General features: G+C 47.7%; 7 protein-coding genes across 7 annotated transcripts; 2 read left to right on the top strand and 5 right to left on the bottom strand.

Moving 5' to 3' along the window:
• Positions 1-541: 541 nt before the first annotated feature.
• On the bottom strand, positions 542-1680 carry HD556DRAFT_673280 (uncharacterized protein). Its single transcript, XM_041311266.1, has one exon. The coding sequence runs from the start codon at positions 1368-1370 to the stop codon at positions 981-983; it is 390 nt and encodes a 129-aa protein (XP_041157881.1). The 5' UTR covers positions 1371-1680; the 3' UTR covers positions 542-980.
• Positions 1681-3888: 2208 nt separating this feature from the next.
• On the top strand, positions 3889-6548 carry HD556DRAFT_1241306 (glycoside hydrolase family 5 protein; the record flags this gene model as incomplete). Its single annotated transcript, XM_041298187.1, has 7 exons — positions 3889-4583; positions 4638-4679; positions 4780-4906; positions 4963-5081; positions 5134-5421; positions 5483-5951; positions 6003-6548. The coding sequence occupies 7 exons, from the start codon at positions 3889-3891 to the stop codon at positions 6546-6548; spliced, it is 2286 nt and encodes a 761-aa protein (XP_041157880.1).
• Positions 6549-6956: 408 nt separating this feature from the next.
• HD556DRAFT_1214519 (uncharacterized protein) lies at positions 6957-7136 on the bottom strand (the record flags this gene model as incomplete). The annotated part of the gene is made up of 1 exon (XM_041296647.1): positions 6957-7136. A coding segment is annotated over one exon (180 nt), but the record flags the coding sequence as incomplete, so codon positions are not given.
• Positions 7137-7383: 247 nt separating this feature from the next.
• HD556DRAFT_1388237 (uncharacterized protein) lies at positions 7384-9581 on the bottom strand. Its single transcript, XM_041303481.1, has 5 exons — positions 9418-9581; positions 8984-9273; positions 8411-8932; positions 7811-8361; positions 7384-7754 (listed from the first exon to the last, which is right to left on the bottom strand). Exons 2-5 carry the CDS (start codon positions 9206-9208, stop codon positions 7727-7729), a joined length of 1326 nt encoding a protein of 441 aa, XP_041157878.1. The 5' UTR covers positions 9209-9273; positions 9418-9581; the 3' UTR covers positions 7384-7726.
• A 722-nt stretch (positions 9582-10303) lies between these two features.
• Positions 10304-12672, bottom strand: HD556DRAFT_1241463 (glycoside hydrolase family 13 protein; the record flags this gene model as incomplete). The annotated part of the gene is made up of 15 exons (XM_041298204.1): positions 10304-10553; positions 10607-10665; positions 10743-10871; positions 10924-10998; positions 11048-11102; positions 11151-11183; positions 11231-11313; positions 11359-11509; positions 11560-11649; positions 11745-11935; positions 11992-12076; positions 12123-12282; positions 12334-12380; positions 12428-12520; positions 12572-12672. The coding sequence occupies 15 exons, from the start codon at positions 12670-12672 to the stop codon at positions 10304-10306; spliced, it is 1602 nt and encodes a 533-aa protein (XP_041157877.1).
• A 1568-nt stretch (positions 12673-14240) lies between these two features.
• Positions 14241-16360, top strand: HD556DRAFT_1388213 (general substrate transporter). The gene is made up of 10 exons (XM_041303480.1): positions 14241-14373; positions 14433-14728; positions 14778-14869; positions 14928-15176; positions 15225-15407; positions 15458-15576; positions 15630-15757; positions 15807-15870; positions 15918-15957; positions 16010-16360. Exons 1-10 carry the CDS (start codon positions 14296-14298, stop codon positions 16159-16161), a joined length of 1401 nt encoding a protein of 466 aa, XP_041157876.1. The 5' UTR covers positions 14241-14295; the 3' UTR covers positions 16162-16360.
• Positions 16361-17805: 1445 nt separating this feature from the next.
• HD556DRAFT_1445722 (uncharacterized protein) lies at positions 17806-21478 on the bottom strand (the record flags this gene model as incomplete). Its single annotated transcript, XM_041306980.1, has 11 exons — positions 17806-18089; positions 18142-18803; positions 18856-18994; positions 19043-19228; positions 19285-19682; positions 19730-19878; positions 19931-20096; positions 20147-20340; positions 20396-20767; positions 20823-21044; positions 21098-21478. 11 exons carry the CDS (start codon positions 21476-21478, stop codon positions 17806-17808), a joined length of 3153 nt encoding a protein of 1050 aa, XP_041157875.1.
• Between the last annotated feature and the right edge of the window lie 31 nt (positions 21479-21509).

Below are 21509 nucleotides of genomic sequence, written 5' to 3'. Positions count from 1 at the left end.
CACAATTTGACATAATATTCAAAGCGAAAAGCGTCAACTTGCCGAGGCACACTACTAGGCTGAATCAGGCTAGCCTTGGTAAAAAAAAAAGACTGCAGTAAGGCTTGGACAGATGCGCACCTTGGTGGGCAGCAGCTACTATCCTCCGGGCGCGTGCGCTGGCTAGGGTTTGATGAGATATGAAGGAATAGTATAAACATGGGCAGTATGCGCCGGCCGGCCGGCATCAGCTGAGAACTGATGGGCCAATACTTCCTTTAGGGAGCGTTACGTTGGCTGCGGGGCATCGAACGGTGCGACTAGTATGTACGTGGCGAGAGCCTGGCACTGTCAGCACTCCGAGTCGGACCTTGCTCGGTTCCGGCACCCTCGCCGTCATTCACGTGCACACCCACACTCTTCCCTAGATGTTCGGTTCCACTTAACATATATGATCCTCCATGTGTATCCATCGATTAGCTTGGGCTCAAACACGAAGGGTTTTGCGACCTGAAAAATTGTTTCGAACGTGTCGAGAAAATTCAGGATGATTCACAACACCCGCGATGCAGAATTGAGGCCTCGGATGCGTCGAGTACATTTACCAGCAACAAAACGAAGATTTTAATGAGACGCTGGCTGCTACAAAGGAGCGAAAGGCGGTTGTACCAGTAATGGTTGTGATGAAACGAGAGCCTGAGTGTAGAAGTTGAGCAGTAGAGGATTTGCAAGTGCTACTTAGTACGAAGTAAGAAAGTTGAGAAACTGTTTCGCCACATAGACCGGTTCGCGGATTCTACTTCTCGTGCATCGAATATACATAGAATACAACCCACCGCCCCCGGATGATCATTCAGGTTTTGTCTTTCTTCCCCCGGGTCCACCCCTCGTTACCATGTCCATTTGTGCATTGCTCGTGTTCCTTCTGTCATTGTCTTTCCCTCGTTGATGTCTCTCCTTCGTTACTGTTTTCATTACCACTCTCGTTGCTGACTTGGCAGTTAATCTTCGGATGTCGCGTTAACTACATTGTATTCATGTAGCACATTAATATCCAATTGCCAATTTAAAATGTTATGAATAGTTCTCCTCATATGTAGACTCTGGCTGGTTACATTGTACTGGTTGGATCCCAACAAGTGTATCACGCCATTGACTTCGGGTGTCGCGGCCACAGCCGCATACGACCACGGAGACCGCTCCAATTGGTGTAGAACAGATCTGAGTGGACACAAAAATCGGTGACCCAAAGATCCTCGAGCGGTACGAAAGTGTGCCTTTAATCGCTGGAGAAGGACGAGAGCAGCGAAAGTGATAGAGGAGTCAATTTGGTGCGGTGAAGTGGATAAAATAGTGGGGGGTACCCTAGACAAGAAAAAAAGATGAGTCATGAACGATATAACTTTGAAACCTGCTCATGGTCGGTGGCAAGTTAGAGCGTCTTGCTGTAGATTGAGTTGATCGAGCACCGCAAGTGTGATAATCAGCTAAGACAGCGACAGACCTTGATCGGCCCACTGGCCGGACACTCCCGAAAAAACATTAGTTTAGACCTCTCCCCACTCCCTTCGTCTTTCGCACTGCAGATTCGCATTCCGTGGTTCCTTCTGAGCACATTGGCTTGACTCGTTCCTGGGCCAGCCGACAGTACTTGTGCGTGCACGTGCCAGTCAGTCGGTGTGAAAATCAACATGCGCTGTGCACGGGTAGCTCTGAGAGTGTTACCACGTGCACACACCCACGCCGGGAGTCGAGAATACCGTTTGGCCGCTCTGGTTGGCTAAGTATAGAAGGCGATCAAGGAACTTTGTTTCCTCTTCCTTGTAGCAACCGCTTGTTGTGTGCATGAATAGTTGGAGCTAAAGCGTCAGATGGAGAAAACTGATACAATACTGGACATATTGCACACGATCGATGCGAGATCGGTTCAGGCAATAAGTTTATAACAAGTGATTACAATCCGAACGGCTTCCGTTGGCTATATAGTATGGCGTCCTTGCAATAGCTAAGTTTAGCAACCCGAAATCACGGCAAACTCGAAGACACAAATATCTGTTTGATTTGCGGAAAGGCTTACCTGGGAAGCTGTATCACGGCAAGATCGGAACCGAATCGTTTGGTGGATCAGGCGATTGCAATGTTCTGAAATACTTGTCGAAAGCGCAGCTATTATGGAGTACACGAGGTGACGTCTGCCGAGCATAAGTTTAGACCGGAACCCAAAGGCTGCCTGCCCGGGCGCATGTAGGTCATAGGATCTCACAGGTGACATTTGAAATGAGTTCCCTTATCATATATTGTCATGATCCTGAGTATTCGCAGTGTGTTGATTTCGGATCCAACAGCAGTCACTGGGAGTGTTCATTTGAGTAATGAAGGTAATGAGACTCTGAAACGCACACGATTTCCGTCTGATGAGATGCATGTTGATGCAGGCAGCTTTGACACACCAAATTTCTGCACTATTTTTTCATTGAAAACCGATTTTGGGCAACTCCGTGAAAGTGGTCAGTGTACATAAGCAAACGGGCGCATCAACGACGATTAGAATCACACCTGCTATGGCTATGTGACGTATTTGGTGAGATGGTGGCGACTGGCAAGGCTTGGCCGCTTGGGGGCTTGAAGGGCTGTCGATGCTGATCTGCTGTTGATAACAGATTACATAAAGACATGACATTAATTTTCTGGCGGACTGCCAAGGCTGGACGTTGCTAGACTGCGCACCTTTTTATTATGTACAACGCAATGGTCTAAGCGGAATGAACATCGATATCAATGTGGCAGTTGCATTGATGTACAGGAGAGGAAAGCTTGACTTGCCTCGTAAGACGATATCCGGTCCCTGGCCCAATGTCGAATTTGGAGAGGCCCTTCGTGCCTTGCCAGACAGATAGGAGGTGCCGTTTTGTCCCTTGACGTTTGACCCCGCAGATGCCGGGGCCTGACCAAGTGATAGTTGCGTGCGCAGGTGCAGACAGTGGATACAAATTAGTGATGTGGTGTTATGGCCACTGGGGGCCAGTTGGTTCAGGGTAGGTTTGCCCTGCCATGGAAGGAAAATAGTTTTCAATGGGTTTACCAAAGGGAAGTTGCAAATTCGATGCTCAAGATAGCTATGGGGAATCACAATATAAAGCGCATTGGTGGGCAAGGTCACACACTTTGATACCTCCTTCGTCGTCAGCCGCGTCCCAGACTCATTACTCAACTTCTTGAGTCACTGGTCCGGTTCGTCCTTGAAGGTTTCCAGCAGAAATTCTCGAATCTCAGATAGGCTAGCTTGTAATAGCGCGCATCCCAGGAGGCTGTAACTGGATGGTATTTTTGAACGAACTTGCCATAATACTGAACGAGCCCGGCCCATCAGCAGACCTCACGACAGGTAATTTAAGCACGACAAGTTCGACAGTTTCGTAAGACTCGGAGGCAGTATCAAAATTCGGACTGAGAACGTTCTCGGCTCTCCCGTGAGCGGCCGAGTATTTGTTCTTCTTCTAACCCCACCATTACCTCTCAGCTCTCTCGTTTAGCTATCCCTGCTGTGTAACTGGCGTCGACTAGACTTTTGTCTTAGTCACTTGCCACTATCCCTAGACAGTAAGTCTATTTTCTACTGGACGATCAGATTCGTATCCCATGAGGCCATCGAGCGCAGCCATTTACATAAAGCTCTCCTTCATTTCTGTTATGCCGAACTAACGTTCTCTTCCATCCATGGACAGCCAGGACCCGCAGCCTGAAATCATCGTTTCCCCTCCTCCCGATACCATGTATCCCAATAATAACGCACACTCTCAAGATATTCCTTACGATCCTTTGCCCTTGACTCAAGATGCGCCCAGGGACTCTATTTACAGCGATCTTCCCTCTCCCCATGCCTCCGGTTTCGACACCCCTCCTGTTGAAATGTCTTATTTTTCTTCTGACACTCCACCCCTTGGTGCAGCCCAACCACGTTTTCTTGGCGCAGCTTTGTACGACGATCCCTCTAACGGATATCGAGATTCCTTCGCGTCACAAAATACCCAAAATACTTTCAGAACAGCACCTTCTGTCGTTACTTCCTCTGTCTACGCCTTGACTAATGACACTCCTCAGGCAGAACAGTCTGCTGCCTACCGTGATGATCCAAATGACCCTGAGTACAACTCTGGCTCTGGTCAGGGTGGGAATTCCAACTCCCCTCGTTACCTTGCTGAGAAGCGGTCAGCATACGCAATCCCACGTGTAAAGTCAAAGCGCGGACTTATCATAGCTGGCTCAATTCTCGCAGCTGTCATAGTACTCGTTGCTATCGTTGTCCCTATATATTTCGTCGTGATCAAACCAAAATCATCGTCGTCGAATAATAGCTCTGGCTCTCCCAGCAGTCCCACCTCGACCTCGACCTCTTCATCCGGTCAACCTGCCTCCGATGTCGTCACTGGTGGCAATGGCAGCACCATCACGATGGAGGATGGTACTACCTTCACGTACTTGAACCCTTTTGGTGGTACCTGGTATTGGGATCCTCAAGATCCATTTAACAACAATGCTCAGGCTCAGTCGTGGTCCCTTCCTCTCAACCAGACCTTCAGATTCGGCATTGATAAGATTTTTGGGTATGCTTTTCTCTGTCGTTCCCTGTACCTGCAATAACCCATTGTTTTTTATAGCGTCAATTTAGGTGGTTGGCTTACTACGGAACCCGTGAGTTAGTCTCAGTTTGACTAATACACTGTACTGATGTTTCGTACTAGTTTATGCAAGTCTATCTTCGCTACCGAGAACCATGAACCTTACTTATATTTATCTTAGCGCACCCGCTCTTTACCAGAAATACCCTACAGCTATTGATGAGTGGACACTGAGCGAAGCCATGGCCGCTGATACATCACCAGGCGGCGGTTTGTCGCAACTGGAAACGCATTATCAAACGTTCATTGTAAGTTTTTCTTCACGTCGCAAGTGAAGGAACTGAAGATGTTAATCGGTTACCAGACCGAACAAGATTTTGCCGAAATTGCTGGAGCAGGACTGAACTTCGTTCGCATTCCCCTTCCATACTGGGCGATCGAGGTACGATCAGGCGAACCGTTCCTCCCCAAGACCTCCTGGACGTATGTCCGCATCATCCTTCCAATCTCGTTACCCTGCTGAAGCAAGTTTTAGATATTTCCTCAAGGCCATTCAGTGGGCTCGTAAGTATGGTCTTCGCATTAACCTCGACTTCCACGCCCTTCCTGGAAGCCAGAATGGGTGGAATCACTCCGGCAAGTTCGGGTCAATAAACGTTCTTTACGGCCCGATGGGTATCGCAAATGCCCAGCGGTCACTAGATTATATTCGGATCCTGGCAGAGTTCATCTCTCAGCCTGAGTACCAGGATGTTGTTATCATTTTCGGCATTACAAACGAGCCCCAAGGAACTCCGATCGGTCAGGATGCTCTTTCTCGGTAGTAAGTGTATTATGATTGTGGACCACCACACTCGGTAACGGTAACATGATTTGCACTGCAGCTATATGCAGGCATACAATAACGTCCGCGAGGCTTCGGGCATCGGAGAAGGCAAGGGTCCCTTCATTTCCTACCACGATGGATTCCTCGGTCTTCCTCAATGGGCTGGCTGGCTCCCAAATGCTGACCGCACTGCTCTCGATAATCATCCTTATCTTTGCTTTGACGGCCAGTCTTCTGCCCCTATGTCATCTTACGCTCAGACTCCATGCACTACCTGGGGTGCCACGATGAACACCTCCATGAACGCATTCGGGTTTACAGCTGCCGGAGAATTCAGTAATGCTGTTACTGACTGCGGTCTTTATCTGAACGGTGTGGGACTTGGAACACGTTATGAGGGTACATATACTCCAGGAACCTGGCCTGTCATGGGGAGCTGCACGCCATGGACGGACTGGCAGAGTTGGAACTCGACCATGAAATCAAGCATCGAGCAATTCGCCTTGGCCAGCATGGATGCTTTGCAGGTAAGCGATTATCTTTAGAAGTTGTGGTTCCATATGAACTAATGTCCATAGAACTGGTTCTTCTGGACATGGAAAATCGGAAACTCTTCTACTTCTGGTGTCGTTGAGTCACCGCAATGGTCGTACCAGCTTGGTCTGCAGAATGGGTGGATGCCCGCAGACCCTCGCGTTGCATCAGGAACCTGCGCAAATCAAGGCATATGGAGTCCTCCTCTCCAAGCATGGCAAACGGGGGGTGCAGGTGCAGGTCAGATTGCTGCGGCCGTTACTTCATCGTACACCTGGCCGCCTGCTCAGATCAGTAATGCCGGTGCTGTCTCCTTGTTGCCTTCCTATACCCCCACGGGAACTGTGGCAACCCTTCCCCCTCCTACATTCACGTACTCTTCTGCTCATGCTGTCAAAACCGCCAGTGCTGGGGATGGCTGGGAGAATCCCTCCGACACTGCAAGTGGAATGGTTGGCATTGCATCGTGCAGCTATCTCAATCCATGGGTTGGGACCGCCCCACCACCTTCACCCCTTTGTAGCAGTGGAGCTGCCGCTCGAGCGGTTCCTGCTCCGCTCATTACCCCCGTCCCTCGTCATCAATCATAACGCCGCTCGTTAATTTTGGGATGGCACAACTTTTCTTGTGAATTTGACTGGACTACTAATATTGGAATTTCCTGGGCTACTTGATCTGGAGGACGGTAAAACGATGGATTCATCAGTTGACTTACTGAATAACCAACCCCCTTGTGTTATATTCAAACTGAACTTCAACTACTTATATCGTATCTTCCCTTCTTTTGACAGTATTGCTATCTTTCAATCCTACCTACACGTCTGACGGACCCATAATGTTACATATTCTGCGGGCATACATAGGACATACACCGACATCCATTTATATGACATTCTAGCTATCATTTTCTTTCATCTATTGTCGTGTCTCATGTTGCTCGTATTTCCGATACGCTTAATTATGCTTGTTTAAACGATACATGTAATGCTAGGCCCAAGCTAGTGCTCTCCGCTAGTTGTTGCGTACCGATCTTCCAAATCTTCTTGGCCACCAAAACCACCTTCAAAATCATGGTCCTTGGTGGATGATGCGGCATCCTTTGCGGTATTGTTATTAGATGTAGTGGAGCACTTTTCCTGCTCCTCATGGAGAGCAGCGAGCTGAGCTTGCTCCTGTGTATAGAGAGCTGGTAAGTAATGCTTGCCATGGGTGATGCAGTAGCCCCTTGGGAAGCCTCGCCTTCTCGCGAATGTATTTTGCTTCTTCACTTTGTTCCCTCGATTTCCATGTAGGGTCCTACATTCATGAATGTCAAATGCCTGATTCACATACTTCATGGTGTACTTGCTTGTGCAGTAGTTCCGGAAGACATGTTCTGGTCAAGAGGTGGAGTCGGATCCGGAGTGACGTGTGTAATATAAACCCCGCGGCACAGCCTCAATGACTAAATTCAAGTTTGCATTGCAGCCTGAATATTTGAAAGCCGATAATTGCAGATCCGGGGTAATGTAGTCTTGTACCGTATACCAGAGCTGGAAGTAGACAGATAACATGACTTCCTATGGTCCAATTGCAATGAAAAAGCGGATAACTCGAACGAGAGCGAGAGAACGTGACGATGAATACTATGCGATGGATAGAAAATGGATGTGTGCGATGTATCATAAACTAGGCTGATAATGTGCTCCAGAGCGCATCAATGAAAGATGATACCATGGGATGACGATGAGAATAAAAAAACCCAACCAACAGTGATAGAGGGAAATTCTTATGTAGTCCTGAGTAAGTGTTTCTGCCTGTGCGAGTTATCAGCATGAATTCCAAAGCGGAAGACCACATTGTAGAGGCATACCTTTTGGATGAGACAGGAATACTGTCTTGAGGACCAGCCTCCAAGAAGCGAGATATGCGAATAAAGAAGCCCTCGTTGTCCAATTGTTTCTTACGAGACGCTCGCTTGGTTTCAGCACGAGCTATCTTTGCGCACGACCATGGGCGAAGGGGCATCTCCGCTGCAAGCGGTCCCTGGGACAGATCAGTAAGAGAGCCTCGGATGCTGGACGTTGCGAGGTCTTCGTCCGAATTCGTGAAAAGTTGCACGACTGGTAACCAATGGAAGGATCGCTTGGCAGTGTTGGGGTAGCCGGCAGTGCTTGGTATAGTACGAGCCATTCGAGGGCTCGGAGAAGGTGAGTCCAGGTGTCCAGCTGCTCGCGAACTTGCGCGCTGTCCTGATGAGCTACTTGGTATCTCAGGGGATGACTCCCAACCAGATGTAGGAGTACTAGGGGTATAGTCAAGTTTGTCCCCATTGGGCGTCCGACATTCAGACGGAGGTTTGGCATATGCCAAACCCAGCTCCGGCAGCTGTGCAAGGGAGACGACATCCAACGCAGGTAAGACCTTCACAATGCCATAAGCCTCGATAATAACCCAAGAACGTGATACATACTTTTGACATTACGCGTATCCGCTCTTGTTTGTAGCCTGTCATGCTGAGATTGGCCAAAGAGTCCCGCGGACCCCAATCTGACACTGCCGTGACAGAAGTGGCAGGTGACGAGAACGACGGGCTATCCGCCGTTGCAGATGCGACAGTTGTAGTCTCATAGTGCTCCAAGGAATTCATCTGGGATTTGACTGGAGTAGATGTTTCACTAGATGCGCATGAATCTGGTAGTCCTTCCACGGTCGCCGGAATGCTAGCCCAAACTGCAGCAGTTCTCATTCGCAAACTGGTAACGCGATCTGCTATGCGACTACCAGGAGGATTGGGATTTATATCCTCCTGATCTGAGGATCTGTCCATAGCGGAAGATATAAGCCCGAATTCTGTACCACCCTCCCAATGTTCTGTTGCCAAGGGCATCGTGGGATGTAAGACACCATCTTCAGAAACAGCTAGGACATGTCTTGATATGTCTGGAACTGCAGATGTTGTACAATGTAGTGCTGTGGGAGGTATTTGGACCGACTGAAAACAAGTGAGTCGACTGTAGCGCATAACACTGAGAAGAGAACTAACAGGGCCTTTCTTGAAGACGCTAGCCAGAGATATCTTTTTGATGTGCGTGAGAGTGGAGAAAAGGCGAAATTTGTGAGCCTTCGAAGGTGAAGGAGAAGATGTTGCGGTCGGCGAGTTGGACTCGATCACAGGCTTTGTATCCGCAGGTGATTCGACTCTGGAAGCAGAGCCATCGCTCTTGCGCCGAAAAGTGAGTTTGTGCTTGAGGGTGCCATTGATAAACATTTTGTCGACAAGCTTGATGCTGATGCTAAGGAGAGGTCCAAGGAGTGATGTGGAAAACAAACAACCTGAAATTTCAATTTAAACCGTCAGATCTGTGGCCCTCAAACGTGGTCAGTGTGGAAGGCGAGACACTGAGATATCTAGCCCGCTTGAAGCTCAAATATCTTTGATCGCCCTACTGAAATGTGACTGGACACAGCAGCACTCACAGATAGCAGCATACTCCTGGAGGAGTAAGATATGTATACAAATAGGTACAGCCTCCGCTCAGACTTGACTAGCTTGATGAGTTCGATCGAGGGAATGACAGCTTCGTGGACTCCGAGTCCTGATAGTTTGCTCCTAGCTGTGAAGTTCAACCTTTGATTGCCGCAAATGGACAGATCGTGTGTCTTGTTTGGCGATAGCTTCGGTTTCAAACAAATACGGCATTCGACCGAGGTCTAAATTTAGGTATTGTCAAGGGGGGTCACCACAATGGATTAAACAGCCCAGAGCTTTTGCTCGACGGCCTAGATAAACCAAACGATTCCTGTTATCGAAAAAGGTGCTAGTACATAGGTGGTAATACAAGTACTTGGACCTTGCTAGTCTGCTCTTAAACTGAATCGGCAGGTACTCTGCATCACACCAGATGGGCTCAGGGTGCTAATATCACATATGCAGGTATATCCATGCTGGCTTGCCTGAGTAGCATTTACCTTCACTAAAGGTAAGCTTTCAGTATTCTACCTTCTGGTGTAAGGGTTGAGCGCGTGCGGTCTGACCGCCAACAGCGAGATCGAATTGTCCAGCTTGTTTGCTGTACCATACCACTTGGCCAGACGAAATCATACTTATCGTTTGGAAACCTATCAAGTTTATGAATCTATCCAAATAGAACATCCACAGCGCACTTCACCTGCATGTTTCAATTTTAATCATGGTCCACTAGCTTCAATGAATATGATATATTGCAAACCACATACCAGTCAACTCAACTTACCTGACATCGTCGATGCCTGCTCCAAGTCACACCCGACAGCTTCCAAGAGTGGTCGAGGATGTGAGAAACTTCAGTCAATATGAAATTTTATCCATTAGCGTCCCTAAACATCACCAAAAAGAAGACAAAAAGCCCAACAACAAAGAAGACAACACGGCTAAAAGAGATATGACAGGACGATGGATGCGCAGGGCCGAGGATACGTATGTGGCCGAACCTGTCGTGGTGTCCGAGTTCCCGCACAGACCAGAATCCTGCAGAAGAGTAGTGGGATAGAGAACAAGAGGCACACCTCCTAAACTATATTGTGCGTCGATGGTGCCATTGCTGCCCACTGGCCACTGTTCACAGGTCAACACACTATAACAGGATGTGAGTTCTGATGTCCGAGTTAAATTTGAGAAGCAGCTGACTTGGTGAGTGACGCGCTTGCAAGGTACGGGGTATACACGGGAATACTGATGTTTTGAGGCTAATAATAGGGTATGGTAAGATCAGAAAAAATCGAAGATGCGGGGATAAAGGTTCGCAAGGTTCACATGGACTTACGGGAGATCCGATATTGGTCATGATGGAGACACAATCCCCTTTCAAGGTTGCGATGCCGTATGGTGATGTTGTGAGCACCTGCGTCGGCGTGGTTGCCCATTGGGTGTTATTCACCAAGAAATTGCGGAACTGTGTGACGCAATGGTTAACATTAGGCCCTAAAATTCAAACTATGGCATACCTTATTCAATGTGGTTATGAGTTGGTATGTTGTACTGTTGGCGTATTTCGAAGGCCACATTGCCTCGCGATTATACTGCGGCAATGTTAAGGCGCATCGAAATAAAACAGCAGGGTTAACTCACAGGATCGCTGTTCCCGCTGAAGCCCTGTTCTTGACCATAATACACAATGGGTATGCTTCTCACATGTCAGTGATTTGTTAGCAAATACGGCGATGCAATTTACCCATCAGTCATAAAGTTGAACACCATGGCGTTGCTATTTTGAGTTAGGATCTGCAGGATACAATATAGGAAAGAGCTTACTATAAACTTTGTGGGTCGACAGAGATATTCGCCCAACGAGGAATGTCCTGATTTTCAATAAAGTTTCCGAGAAGTGTGGGGTCCTACAACCATTGAAGTGCATTCACAGAAAGGTGTGGACCACATACCTTGAACTTCGCTGCCTCCTGCCCAATCATATCTGCAACAGCACTCATATTCTGTGGCCCAGGAAGGGTGAACGCATCAAGGAGCGCGGTGTACATGGGATAGTTCAGAATTGAGTCAAGGGCATTGGATCCTTGGTAGAGAGCAGCGTCGCTGCAATACAAACCTGTGTTAAACAGCAGCATAGACCGGTGAGACCTTACTCGATATCTGAACCAAAGACTTCTCCTATGCAAAATACACCGGCTTTGCCACAGAACACGGGCCAGAAGTCGATATTGACATGTCTACACCTCAGTTAGTGTGAGTGGGGGGAATGGAGGGAAACCTTACTTCGCAGCTGGTAAAGTCTTCGTTATATCATGATCATAAAACTGTTTGAACACACTCACCATCAATCCGGAGTCCATCAATATTGTATTCCTTAACCAAGGACTGAATCCAGTCACCGAACCCGGCAACAACAGTTGGGTCTTCCGTGTTGAGGTCAGGAAGAGGAACGACGGTGTCGCCTAACCAGCATTGTTCCTCGCTAGTGGTGTTACTCCAATCTATGGCACAATATGGATGGTATTGCGACTACGTATGAATGACTCAGCAATTGAATTATGAAGCACACGGAAGAGTAATTTTACCTGTTCTTTGAACATATATGTAGATAAATCGGGGGTTATCGAGGTCGCCATGACATCGTTAACAACGACATCAATCATCAAGTACCTGGAAAGATTCAACAATGTGGTTTTTGGTCTGTGAATGCACTCACATTCCGCGACGATGCAGTTCCTCTGAAAGACCCTTGAGATCGTCAGACGTGCCAAACCGAGAGTTGAGTTGAGAAGCATCCGCAATCCAGTATCCGTGGTAGGGGTCTCCATATGGCGTAGTCGGACCTTCATAGTTTTGGGAAACAGGACTGATCCAGACTGAAATATCAAGTCAGACATCTTAATGATTACGAGTGAAGTTGCACGCACCTGCGGTGAAACCTGCATCTTGAATGTAGTCTAGATTCTGGCGAAGACTGTGGGAAGTCAGTATGAAGCAAGAATGAGCGCTCGTGGTGCTTACGAATTCCAGGTCCCACCACACCATGTACGGGTCCCCGATGGGCATTGGTTAGGGTCAGCACCTTCGGGCAAAGCATATCTGTCGATGATGACTCTACAGAAATTAATCGATCAGATACTTGGTGAAATGGTTAGATACACGCACTGATAAATTGATCGACCTCGCCATTGGTCGGAAGTGGCGGCATAAACATAAGGAAAGGCAAATGCAAGAATAGCAGCTGCGAGAAATGCAGCGTGTGACATGATATGAAACAAAACGAGTGTGAGTTATAAGGAGCGTAGAAGCCAGCGAAGCTCGAGGCAAAAAGAGTGAAGGTCGGGCTGAACGTGTAGGACACAGCTATGTTGGCAAGGTGGAAGAGGAAAGTGGAACACAAACGTTCTGATCAAATTTTAGTAGTGCGGCTTGCCCGAATTGGGAACCGTGAAGGTACCGAATCACCATCATGTGGAAGTAAATGACCCACTAGAATGATCAGAATGGATCATGTGGCCCTCCGGAGGTAATCTAAAGCTTGAGCTTGACTACGTACATAATAATGCATATCTTCTCCAAACAATCAAGCAGCTCAGGTCATTGCGGCGCCGGATTCATAAAAATTTGTGTCAAGGTCCATCAGAACGGCGAGCGGAGGTAGCACTGGCAGCATCAATATTATGATGGCATTAGAGTCGTAACGTCACTAGGGCTAAAATTTAGTTCATGTCAGTGAAACAAGTCACATCTCTCACAGACGTTACATACCGTACTTCGACCCTGAGTGCACGATGCTTTGCAACATTACTAGAGTATGTAGCGATGCCTAGAAGCTCACCTACTTAGTCCACACCGAAAAGGTCACTGGAAACCATCAGTTGGTCAGTTTCAGCCTCAAACTTTAAGCTTAATCCCCCATTGGGGTGGCTTCCTAATTTGGTTTATGTAAGTAAAATTTCACCAACTCACGGTGCGGCATGTTATTTTCAGTGTCACCAATTCGCAGGCACGTTCAGGAGAAGTAAACGAAACATGTATTCATATCATAGGACATAGATACATTTCAATTTTGTGAACAATGCGGTGGCAGAGGTGCAACAAGATACCAGAATGGATGCGGCACTCACGAGTCACGGTAGGAGGGTGGGTAAAAACTTGAGGTGTCATGATCTGTTGCGCAGGCGGAAAGACTGTGGGTGACATTGGATAGTAAGACATTGTTGGAGAAGGCGCGATACTAGAAGAGATCATGGAAATAGATGGCGCTGGGTGCACAATGATACTTGAGTGCATCGGGTGCATTAGTAAGTGTGCGACTGGCTTACTGGATGTTCGTAACAGGAACGGGCGGCGCAGCTTCTGAGACGACGGGCTCGTTACTGTAGCATGTGTGGCTTTAAGCCTAGTGTCAAACAGCGGGCAGGTGCTAGGTAGTAGTGTACACCTAGGTAAGAAGCACAGTTACGGGTAGTTCGCAGTACGACATACGTCGCATCACGTGTATTGTGCCGATTAGGGATTAAATTTTAAAGCCAAGGCAGAAATTCAGAAACGATGCATAGTGTATACTCGTCCGTATGAACACCGCATCTCAGTTGCTGCATTCCAACAGTTACTGTTTGCAGCCTGGGTATGGACGGCTTCTGCCAGTAAAGTTGAAGTAGGGTAGTATCAATACCTGCTAGCGTACCTTTTATTTTCAATGTCCGATTGGCCACCTGCTTTGCCGTCGCTCTCTGCCGGAATTGCCGTAGTACATGCCGGAACGGGAGCGTTTAACGATAAGCTTTAACACATGATACGTGAGAAACCTCGAGACTGCTGCCGGCAGCGGCTGTCCCCAACTTGAAGCACTCTGGCAGTTGTACTACTGTCTTCATAAGTTTCAGATGACCTCTGAGGGCGCTCATACATTTACAAAGTACGGCTGGCTCGTATGTCTATGGGTCCTAACTGTTTCGTTCCAGGTATTTACCCAATATTGTTCCCTACTCAAGTTTATGACCTGCTCACGTCTTTGTACAAGTATGGTTATCACACGTCCGCTCTGAATCAGCTACAGGCTGTCCTGACGTGCAAAATCGCTGATCCAACTGCCCCAATGTACTATGGTCTACCCACGTGTATCCCCATGTCCGATGCAACATTCTCTGTAGTGACGTCCATGTATACCATGGGAGGCTTCTTTGGCAGTTTGAGTGCTAACATTGTTATGGACCGTTATGGGCGGAAAGGTGCTTCTCGTCTCAGCGCTGTGCTCACAGCTGTTGGTTCAGCCGTATTTGGACTGTCCTCTTCCGTAGGTCCACTGATTCTTGGCAGGTATGTACTTCATATTAGCAATATCCGCTACAATCTCCCACACCCACAGATTTCTTGTTGGTCTCGCAGCTGGCTTAGGCATTTTTCTTTGTCCTATATACCTGTCTGAGATAGCACCAGTCAAAATCAAGGGAAACTTGGGTTCGCGCTGTTTCTTAGTTCATCGATTACCAGCAATATTGATCGACTGTCTCGTTAGGCGTTCTAACACAGTTGGCTATAGTGATCGGTATAATGGTCACCCAAGGAATGGGCTTCGGTCTTGCAACTCCCCGACAATGGCGTTTTGTACTGCTCATCTCATCGGGGATATCCATTTTCCAGTATTTCAGCAGCCCGTTTGTCGTAGAGTCTCCTTCGTATCTCAACAGAAAGGGACTGGTAGATCAAGAGAAGCTAGCGATTCACAGATTGTGGGGCGAAATTCATGATGTTTCGCGTACAGACCGTGAGCAGATACTAACTTACTGAGACAATTTTTTAATCGTATCTTTAGCTGAAGAACAAGACAGCGAGGAACCTCTGTTACCAGACAGTGATAGCGCCACAGAACGCCACTCAGCTGTCCGCCAGCCTGCAATGACTATTCCTCAATTGTTTGCCTCTACTGAACTTCGCCGGCCTCTGTTGACAATTGTTGCCGCCATGACATCCCAACAAATATCAGGAATTAACGCAGGTAAGCAGAACACTCACTTGCACAATATAACATCTCTCAATGTACCAAAGTTTTGTACTATAGTAACGATATACTCTCTAAATCCCTTCCCGAACTAGCATCATATGTTTCGCTGGCAATCACAATTGTCAACTTTTTCATGACTTTTCCGCCGATCTTCCTTATTGAGGCGAGTTTTAAAAGTCATGCTCAAGTATCTGCAGCAACTTAACAGGTACCTAGCGAGTGGGCAGGAAACAACTAATCCAATTATCAGTCGCTGCCGCTCTTCTGTCTCATCTGGCTGTTGGCTATGGGCTGAATAGTGGCCTCGTGACTTTGTCCAGTATCGCAATCACCACTTTTGTCATGTACGTGGCTTATATCTAATTCTTCTCCGCAACTTATGCTATCTTGAAGGTCGTTTGCCTTCGGATTAGGCCCTATTCCGTTTGTCATCATCCCCGAGGTGGCACCACCCCATGTCAGTTATTCCACGAAGTGCATAGCTCCTTCATTGACCCCATGCAGGCTGTGTCCGCCATTTCATCAGTGGGTCTGTCGCTGAACTGTAAGTATTCATTTGTGCCTTCGAAAGTCCGTCTCCTACTTCAATTTTCAAGGGTCCAGCAATTTTGTCATTGGTCTGATCTTTCTTCCGCTGCGCAATTTTCTTGCAAATGGCGATCCCATGAAGGAAGGAAGAATATTTTATGTCTTTGCAGTGGCGCTACTCTGCTCGACACTTTGGTTTTCGAAATTATACAGGGGTTAAGGGGCTACAGCATACTACCCGGCTCGTATGTCGCGTACATCTATGGCAATAATTCACTATTCATCGACTCATATGACGTTGGGGTGCACAGACATTCATATCGTGTAATTACCGTCACACGGTTTACAATGGCGTCGTGCTGTTGCATGGTTTCTCGACCTTGCATGTCTATTTGTGTCTGATGTTCTAAGAATGCAAGGCAGTATCTGAGTGACACCTACTACATAGTAACGTGAGAACGTACACTTTCTCATCGCTAATTAGAGGGAATAGTCTATACTGCAGCACTAAGAAGCCCAAAGGCGTAACTGTTGGGTGTGGGCGAGGACAGCAACAACCCCTGAGGCCATGATTTCGATTGGCTGAGCGCTTGTCAATTTAAAGTCCGAGTGGTATGCCCGAGTAGTTACAGTCAGCCAATGAAAATTATTCATAATTAATTCCTAAGGAGAGCAGGTTCTGCATTAACCACTGGCTCGCAATCCTGACAGCCATATCTGAGCAGGAGAGAAGAGAGAGTGCGTGGTGTAGCACTCAGGTTGGCATTGGTTGCGTATCCTGCCAAACTCATAGGTATCTCACATTATACTCCTTGACACTTCTCTTACCTTCCGAGAGTTCCGCGCGTCCATCCAAGTTGTCCGAAGGTTGTCCGTCCATTTCTGAGGCCTGTATACACTTCCAATCCTCTGTACCATGTCCTGTCCATGTCCATTTGACTTCACTGGTGCATTTTTATCTTGTCTATCTATTATTGATTATGTCTTAGGGGCATATACATTGTCAGCCTGTCGAAAGCTAGGTTAATATGTATAGCAGTACACCTTGCACATTGTAGAAACAACAATACCGAGAGGAACAAATGAAGCTCCAGACTGTATCTGTAAATGTTGTAAGGTCGCGCGTTGCCTAGTCTGCTATACCTGAGACAACAAGTGCGTTCGACCCTAAAGGGGAAGCGAGTGCAGCAAGGATCTGGTAGTAGGCGCTGAAGGTAAAGGCGTTTATAGCGAGTGCGGGAACAACAAGGAGTCTAGAACGAGAAAGATCTCAGTGTCTTGAACGAAACTCTATTACAAACAGTGCGTCTACCTAGAATGAGAAAGCTACAGCTAACGTTAGACGTGTTAACAACTCTAGGTGACTTTTAGAACGTACATCTCAGTGTCTTGAACGAAACTGAGATGCACCTGCGCTACTGGTACTGGTCTTATAGTAAGTGCATCAGGAACTTGAATATATGAATGAGAGACTGAAAATAATCTAGGATGCGAGCCGATGTCACTCCAACGCTCGCCTATGTCCATTTTGGCTTGAGCTCATACCTATCACCTTCCAGACACACCTGTTCGTGGCAGGGTTATGCATAATAATGGCTGATTAGACACAAGCCGTTATGTATGGTTGATGCTCGTCCCTCGTCATGATGCATAATGCCCTCCAGACCGCCAGTATGCATAATGTCTTCAAGGATTATCTAAGTCTTCCAATGTTTCTGAATCTGAGTTAGATCTGATCTCAATATCTGAATCTTCTGATGTGATTTCTGAATCTAGGAGAAACACCGAATTCAAACTGACATATCCATACATGGAACTATGGTACTGGTGTGCTAACAGCGGGGGACGCCGAACCTACATGAACCTACATTTGTGCCTCTGCAGTCGCCGAGGACTCTATCATGACCCACATGTCATCGAAGGCTATCTGTAAGTTTCTCCGAAGAGATGCCTGGCGTTTGGCATAGCCTTTGATGCCCTCGGTCTCAGCATCAGGTAGACCCGTTCGTCGCCCTGCCTGCTCATCCCACCATGCAGCATGCCACGAAAGGAATGCTCTGACACGCCGCATCTCCTCCAGTAAAAGCTGCACTTCCTCCGTCCAGCGGTTCGCGCGTGCTCTGGCTTTGCACCACTCAATGCGCAGCGCTGATGACAGGATTGAAAAAACCATATCGGCAAGAAAATTGGAGCTGCTAACCGTCTGCAAGAACCTCCCCAGCTGCTGAGACACCCTGCGTCTTCCAGATCCAAGAGAGTGTCCGGTTGCCTTCGGATTGACCTGCCTCACCCTCTGACATTCCGCGCACGTGAGCTGGCTCGAGCACAGGAAAGATACTCTGCCAACCATCCTCTCCAAGTGTTCCGCATAGCCTGCTAAGCGCAGTCCATGCGCGGCGGTAGCTTTTGCCAGCCTCCGTAACATTATGCTCGACCTTCCTGATGACAGCAGCAGCACGTGTGTTGGCTCGCTGACCCCGAATGTTAATATCCTTGAATTTATATAGGTGAGTGCGAAGAAGGAGATGCCGGCGGAGGTCATTCAGTGAGTCAGATGCCTGTGCACGGCGCAGATCCCATTCAAATCGGCAAAGTCGTTCGTCACAGATAGCGTATGGTGCGTGATCCTTGAGCTGCGAAGGGAGCCATAGACAGATTTCGTATGCCTTCTCCTCTTTCAATGTGTTGCTGCCGGAGCTTCGGGAAGTTCTGATGGGGGCCACGGAGGGCATGTACAAGACTTGTACTTGGCACCACTGCTCGATCTTGCGCTGCAGCACATTCATGCGATCTTGCAACTTTGAACGCTGAAGATCAGTCGCATGGCCACCAAGCGCCGAGAGATCTCGTAGAAGTCGATGTCTGGGGAGTTGTCTGTTAGCAATCAACCAAGGATGGCAAATACAAAACTTACTGTTCCTCTTCAATTCCAATGCCTGATGAGATAAGGACAGCTGGCGAGATTTCATGGTGGAGGGAGTTGTTGATGCCATGCTCGAGCTCTTGAGCTTCTTCCTGAGAGAGAGTCAACCTAACAGATGCCTGCGTTATAGCTAATAAACAGCGTTAGTAGAGCTTTAGAACGAATATTGATGACTTACTTGCTGTCGTCGGGCTGAAAGGATTTGTTGCTGACATGTCCGTTTCCCACTTTTCGACTCCTTGTTTCCACATTGCTACTTCCTCTGTACGCTCAGTAACGAGTGTCTCGTTGAATTCGTTGAAGTCACGCTGGTGTTGGTTGCGTTCTGGTATAGCGGCCTTGAGCTTCCGCAGCAGACTGATACCTAGTTGATCACACAATTGAACAACAACATTTGACCTATTACAATTGCGCACTTACCAATATTAGTCACTTTTTTCCAGTTGAAGTCGCCAAAGTGGTCATCGAGTGTGTCGCGTCGGGAACCCGGGCCCATTTCACGTGTACTGGTAGCCACAGGGTTTATATTGGCCCACCCGCGCTCTGGAGCCTCGCCGTCTGTACGACCCATGCCCTTCACGAGATTGTGCGAGTAGGCGATTTGACACGCAAAAATGTGAGCAGGCAAGTGAAACTTTGGAACCAGAAACGTCACAAATTTGCTGCCATGTTCAATGTGCATCTGGGTGGGATACTGGGACATGCGGTCCCACAGGTGTTTGTTCCATTGACAGGCTATATCATACGATATGTTTAAGGTGACGAGATTCTTGGCGTGTTGCATGGTCGAGAAGAATAGATAGTCCATATTGATATATCTGATGGTCTTATAAGATGAGAAGCGACGATACAATAAAATACGCACTTTTCCCCTTTCTGAAGGTCGCCAACAGCACATGGTCGTTTAAAATTATGATGTGCGCAGTCAACAGTCCCAGCTCCTGTTGCTGCGAGGCCATGGGAATTCTTGGTCTCTGCTAGATTGACGGCGTTGTGGCTTACACAGGTGCTTTTCTAGTTGAAAAGACGTTAGAGAATAGTAAGTCTGTGAGCTGAGAGTGCGCACCTCTTGCGGCTGCTTGCTAACACCCTGGAGGAACATTTTGTATTTGTGTTCCTCAACAAAGTACGCCCACCCCTTGCTAAGGCCAGGGTCGGCCATGTCTGACGACACGTTCTTCCGTGCCAGTCGAAAGTTTGCGTCGATCGCGAGAAAAAGTCCATAGAGCCATCTGTTCAAATCTTGGTAACTAGGATACATACCACAAGATACTTCACTCACCGAACATCTTGAGGGGCATCTTCCCAACCCTGTGGTAAGTTTTTGCCAGGTTGAGGACACGCTGGACAAAGAACCGCGCAAGATCCTTGCAGAGTAGCATCAATGCCTGCAGGATCATGTCCTCGCCCAAACCGCTTGAGAAGTTTGATGTTTCTCCACTCCCTGACCATTCGCAGGAGTGCCTCGTAGCGATCCTGACCGTATCTGTGATGAGAAAAGTAGATTATACTGAGGGAATTATTTGCTTACCTTTGGAGTCCTGATACCTGTGTTATCCGTGAGCCTGGAAAGTGTTTGCCAGACCTCGAAGGCAGATGCCTTTGATTCGAACGTGAGAATGTGAAAATGGTGAAGTAGGCGGAACATTGCGGCAGTTTTGGGGTCTATAGTCGTTGCGGGGAACCAGCGGGCACGAAGGAGCTGAGTGGTAGGAGACTGAGCAGTTTCACAGGCGCAAAAGTCAACAGCAACCTGGTGAACGCCGTTCACATCCAGAACAATGAAGTCGTCGTGAAATGCTGGTGATGGGTTGCAACATTGTCCCCAAACTAAATGGCCAAGTTGTATTCGGAGACCAAGGTCTTTCAAGCTAGTACATTTAAAATGTCCATCGACCCAGTGCTTTATAATCGCTAAATGAGTGTATAATACATGATGATTCAAAGGAATGACGAACCTGGATTCTGTGTAATGGATTTTCCTTGTGCCTCGCGACTGTGCAGGCCTTGCAGTAGAGAGCGACACCAAAACAATCCTGACACCGATACTCGGGAAAACCCTCACATTCACTGGTGCCAGGACAGGCTTCAGCAAACATATAGTCACCACGGCCTTCCAACCGAAGAAGTTCTAGGAGGTAAGTTTCACATTCCTTGGTCCAAAGTCCAATAGGATTATCCTGAATGAGTGTCACCAGTAAGTGAGTGGGATTTAATCAAGGTAAATACATACTGCGGCAGTCCGTTTGCGCTTTTTGGGCTCTGTCATTGTTTCGGCCATGTGCTCATCATAGATGGTGTATGCTGCGTCCTCGTTGTCATTAAAATAAGAAAGAAAATCGTTTGAACCAGTATCCGTCACATTCGGAGTCACTTGAGAAGGTACAGATATGCTGGTGATATAGTCTGTTGAGGTGGACAGACAACTAGGTCCTCTGATGGTGTGCGATTGATGTTTGTGTTGAAGAAATCGATTATCACCTGTTTCCGCAGCTAAGCGTGCATCTGCAGCATGTTGCCGTCCAGCCTGCTGCATAGCTTGATACTCCCGGTTCAGGTCATACCACTGTTTTTGCAGCTTGTCCAGCTCCTTTTTGCGCCGGTTTCTGCCCATGGTTGTTGAGGAGACTGAGAGCCGAATTGTG

The sequence above is a fragment of the Suillus plorans genome, assembly GCF_016647745.1.
Source record: "Suillus plorans strain S12 chromosome Unknown HD556scaffold_46, whole genome shotgun sequence".
NCBI classification, from domain to species: Eukaryota; Fungi; Basidiomycota; class Agaricomycetes; order Boletales; family Suillaceae; genus Suillus; species Suillus plorans.
Note: the sequence above shows the minus strand (reverse complement) of the source record. Positions and strands in the feature narration are given on the sequence as shown.